At 57.8% G+C, this 3,541-nt stretch overlaps 1 protein-coding gene across 1 annotated transcript; it reads left to right on the forward strand.

Moving 5' to 3' along the window:
• Window positions 1–1,994: 1,994 nt before the first annotated feature.
• On the forward strand, window positions 1,995–3,098 carry LOC136143829 (tyrosine recombinase XerC-like). The gene has a single exon (XM_065901460.1). The coding sequence runs from the start codon at window positions 1,995–1,997 to the stop codon at window positions 3,096–3,098; it is 1,104 nt and encodes a 367-aa protein (XP_065757532.1).
• Window positions 3,099–3,541: the final 443 nt, after the last annotated feature.

The following is a 3,541-nucleotide window of genomic DNA, read 5'->3' on the forward strand; positions in this document are numbered from 1 at the left end:
ACTCGCCTAAGATCACCGCGGACTACGCGGCTACCGTTCCGATCATCGCGGCGTTCGCAGAGTTGTTGGCTCCGTTGGTGACCGCAACGGGAACAGCTGTGATCAATGCTCCGATGATCGCGGTAACTGGGTCAGTGAACGCGCCGGCAGTGATCGGTTCAAGTGCAGTGACAGCCCCTCTGATTGCGGTTTCAGCGACTGTGTACGCGCCCGAGATTCGGCGGGACGCGAAGGTCATCGCGCCGTCGATCACGGGCACAGCAACGGCTTACGTACCGAACGTTCAGGCGATCAACTTCAGCCCGTCTGGGATGACGAAGAACGGTAACTGGGTTCCGACGGCCAATGGGGCGTGGCTTGTCGTGCCCGCGTGGACAGCGGATTCCGGTTCGACAGTATCCGGCGATGGTGTTCAAGCTCGGGGCGCGAAGGCGAATGCTGTCGTGTCAGGGCAACTCAGCATTACTCTGTCGACCGGCGCTTACCAGGTGAGTGTGCGGCTGAAAGTAGATGGCGTAGTCGTGAAGACCATCACGGACTACCCCCTGACCGGATACGCGACGACGAATGTTCCAATCGCATCCGATCCGATGGCAATCACCACCGGTCAAGTCGCGACGATCGAATGCTGGTTCACGAACTTCTCGAACTCGTTCCCGATCCAATCCGGAGCGAACACCTACGTCCGCATCACCTGACCGGGCTGAGACAATCAGGGTATGGCTTTCGAACCTGACCCCGACACCGGCCAACCCGGCACCGTGAAACTCGCTGACGGACGCTGGGCGTACCGCTGGAAAGATGCACCGGACGCCGAACTGATCATCATGAAGCAACCGGAAACACCCGCAGAATGACAAAAGCCCCCAACCTCATCGCGAGGTTGGGGGCTTTTCGTCGTCTAACGATGTCAGCAGTCGACTAGGTCGGCTCGCTTCACTGAGGAGAAGAAGTCATCAGCCTCAGGCATGGAGTTTTCCCAGCCTGGGGTGTGGCCTCCGGTTTGATGGATGGCGGTCCGCGCTGCGGCGATGGCGTCGTTGATCGCACCACCCTCGGTGTCGGCGTCGACATACATCGAGATGGTGAGTGTGCGCTCTCCGAAGTCGACACCGAGGTCGACGTCGCTCACACCGGTCAGTCCCTCGAAGGCATCCATCAATGGGTCGATGATGCTCTCAAGGTCGTTGTTGTCGCGTCGGACTCCGACTATCAGTTCGACGTAGTAGGTGGTGGTGCCTACTTCTGCTCGAAGCATCCTGTCCTCCTCAGCTTTCCTTCTAGATTCTGTTGATACATAGGGTTCGATGGCGTCAGATGCACTGTGCTGATATGGAGCTTGCAAGGACAGTAGACCTTGTAGTACTTGGTCTTGACTACCCGCCAGCCTTGATTTTCGAGCTCTTTTAACAGTGCTTCCAGTTCCTTGATCGGATGACGGGGTCTAGTCGGCATCCGGGCAATATATCCCTTGTATCGGGTCGTGCACCCACTATGCGCTACTTGCCGCTACATTCCATCACTAAGTCGTCAAAATTACATTGCGTGTTACGTCACGATCAGGACACGATACGCGTTGCTGCCATGGTACGTCGAAGCCCACCTGTGCTGCCGAATGAGTCAGGTGGGCATCGAACTATTCAGTTGTGGTGCGGCGATCACTGACGGCTTCCCTTCCGTCTCCTGCCAACAGTGCCGACGCTACCAGGTATCGAACAGATGTGCGAGGGAAAGTGTGTTGACCGCGTCAACATGACCATCCATAACCGCTGGTCAACTGGCTGCGTCAACAATCACGGAAGACGCAATAAATACTCCCTGACCTGCGCGTATACCCTGTTTTCGCAGGGGTTCGAATCCCCTTAGCTCCACCATATCGATGCAGGTCAGAGACCTGCAAGGTGAAAAAAATGTTGACGGTCAACACGCCACGTCAACACCTGTCACACAACGACGATACGATGACCTCCCTAACCGGGAGGTTTTTTCGTTTCATGGCATCCATTCGACCACGAACCACCAAAGCGGGCACGCCCTACTACCAGGTTCTGTACCGGCACAACGGCACGCAATCCTCGGACAGCTTCGACGATCCGAAGGAAGCCACCAAGTACAAGAAGCTGTTGGAGCAGATCGGACCCGATGCAGCGCAAGAGCTGATGTTCGGCGCGGAAGCATTACCCGAAGAGATCCCCGCCCTGACGGTGACAGAGTGGTGCACCGAGTACATCGACCATCTGACTGGCGTCGAGGAAGCAACGAAGAACAAGTACCGCTCGTACCTCCGCCGCGACATTGATCCGATTCTTGGTTTTCTGCCGCTATCTGTGGTGAACGAGAAGGCGATCTCGAAGTGGGTCCAGGCGCAGGAGGGATCCTCGAAGACCATCGCCAACAAGCATGGGTTCTTGTCGGGTGCGTTCAACGGTGCTGTGCGAGCGAATCACATTGAAGTGAACCCGTGTGACGGTCGGAGGTTGCCGGCGCGGCACAAGGAAGATGAGCCGGTGTTCTTGACTCCAACTGAGTTCGTTCGAGTGCGGGATGTTGTGGTCGAGCAATGGCGTCCGTTGACGGTGTTTCTGGTGTCGACGGGGATGCGGTTCTCGGAGGCGACTGCGTTTCAGGTGGGCGATCTGAATGTGGAGGAGAAGACGGGACGGATTGTGCGGGCCTGGAAGTACACGGGCGAGGCGAAGCGGAAACTTGGGCCGCCGAAGTCCCGGAAATCTGTGCGGACGATCAACCTGTCAGATCAGGCGATCGAGGCGTGCGGCGATCTAAAGGGGCGCGCACCGGATGAGTTCGTGTTCACAAATCGTCTCGGGCGCCCGGTCACTGCTCAACTTTTTCACAACAAGGCGTGGCGGCCGATGATAGCGGAGCTGTCCGACAGATTAGGGAAGAAGCCGCGGCCACATGATCTTCGGCATTCGTGCGCAAGTTGGATGATCGCGGCCGGGGTGCCGCTGCCTGTCATTCAGCAGCACCTCGGCCACGAGTCGATCACGACGACGATCAACATTTACGGGCATCTGGATCGCCGTGCCGCGCAAGCAGCATCGGCAGCCCTCACAGCAGCACTCGAAGGGCTCTGACCTTTATCGTGGCAGCTCGCTTTTGTATTGCGGGCAGAAGGCGGAGACTGCCGCGCCAACGAGTTGTCCTGCATTCTCAGGCGTCCAACTGTCAGGGCCGTTGAAGTAGGTCATCAGCGAAATGTCCATGAACTCTTCGCCTTTCCTGAAGCTGGCGCAGGCTGTTCGTCCGGCTTCGAGTGCCGTTGAATCTGGGGTGTCAGGGAATCCGATGAGTGTCAGTGTCCCCAGGAATAGGAACTCGGGGTCGTCGGCCGGGTTGTAGTTGGTCGTTGCAGCAGCATGTGAGGTCGTCGTGACTGGTGGTGCGGCTGCGACGGTTGTTCGCACTGTTGTAGTCGTCGGCCTGACCGTTGTCGTGGTGGTCGGTGCCGCTTCGGATGTGGTGGTTTCTGCGGCGACTGTTTCGGCATCGTCTTTGCGGTTGGCAAGAGCGTTGACGC

The sequence above is a fragment of the Phocoena phocoena genome, unplaced genomic scaffold (genome assembly GCF_963924675.1).
Source record: "Phocoena phocoena unplaced genomic scaffold, mPhoPho1.1 SCAFFOLD_363, whole genome shotgun sequence".
Lineage (NCBI taxonomy): Eukaryota > Metazoa > Chordata > Mammalia > Artiodactyla > Phocoenidae > Phocoena > Phocoena phocoena.

Coding starts and splice junctions, on each gene's coding strand:
- LOC136143829 (XM_065901460.1), top strand. CDS start 1,995: ATGGCATCCATTCGACCACGAACCACCAAAGCGGGCACGCCCTACTAC.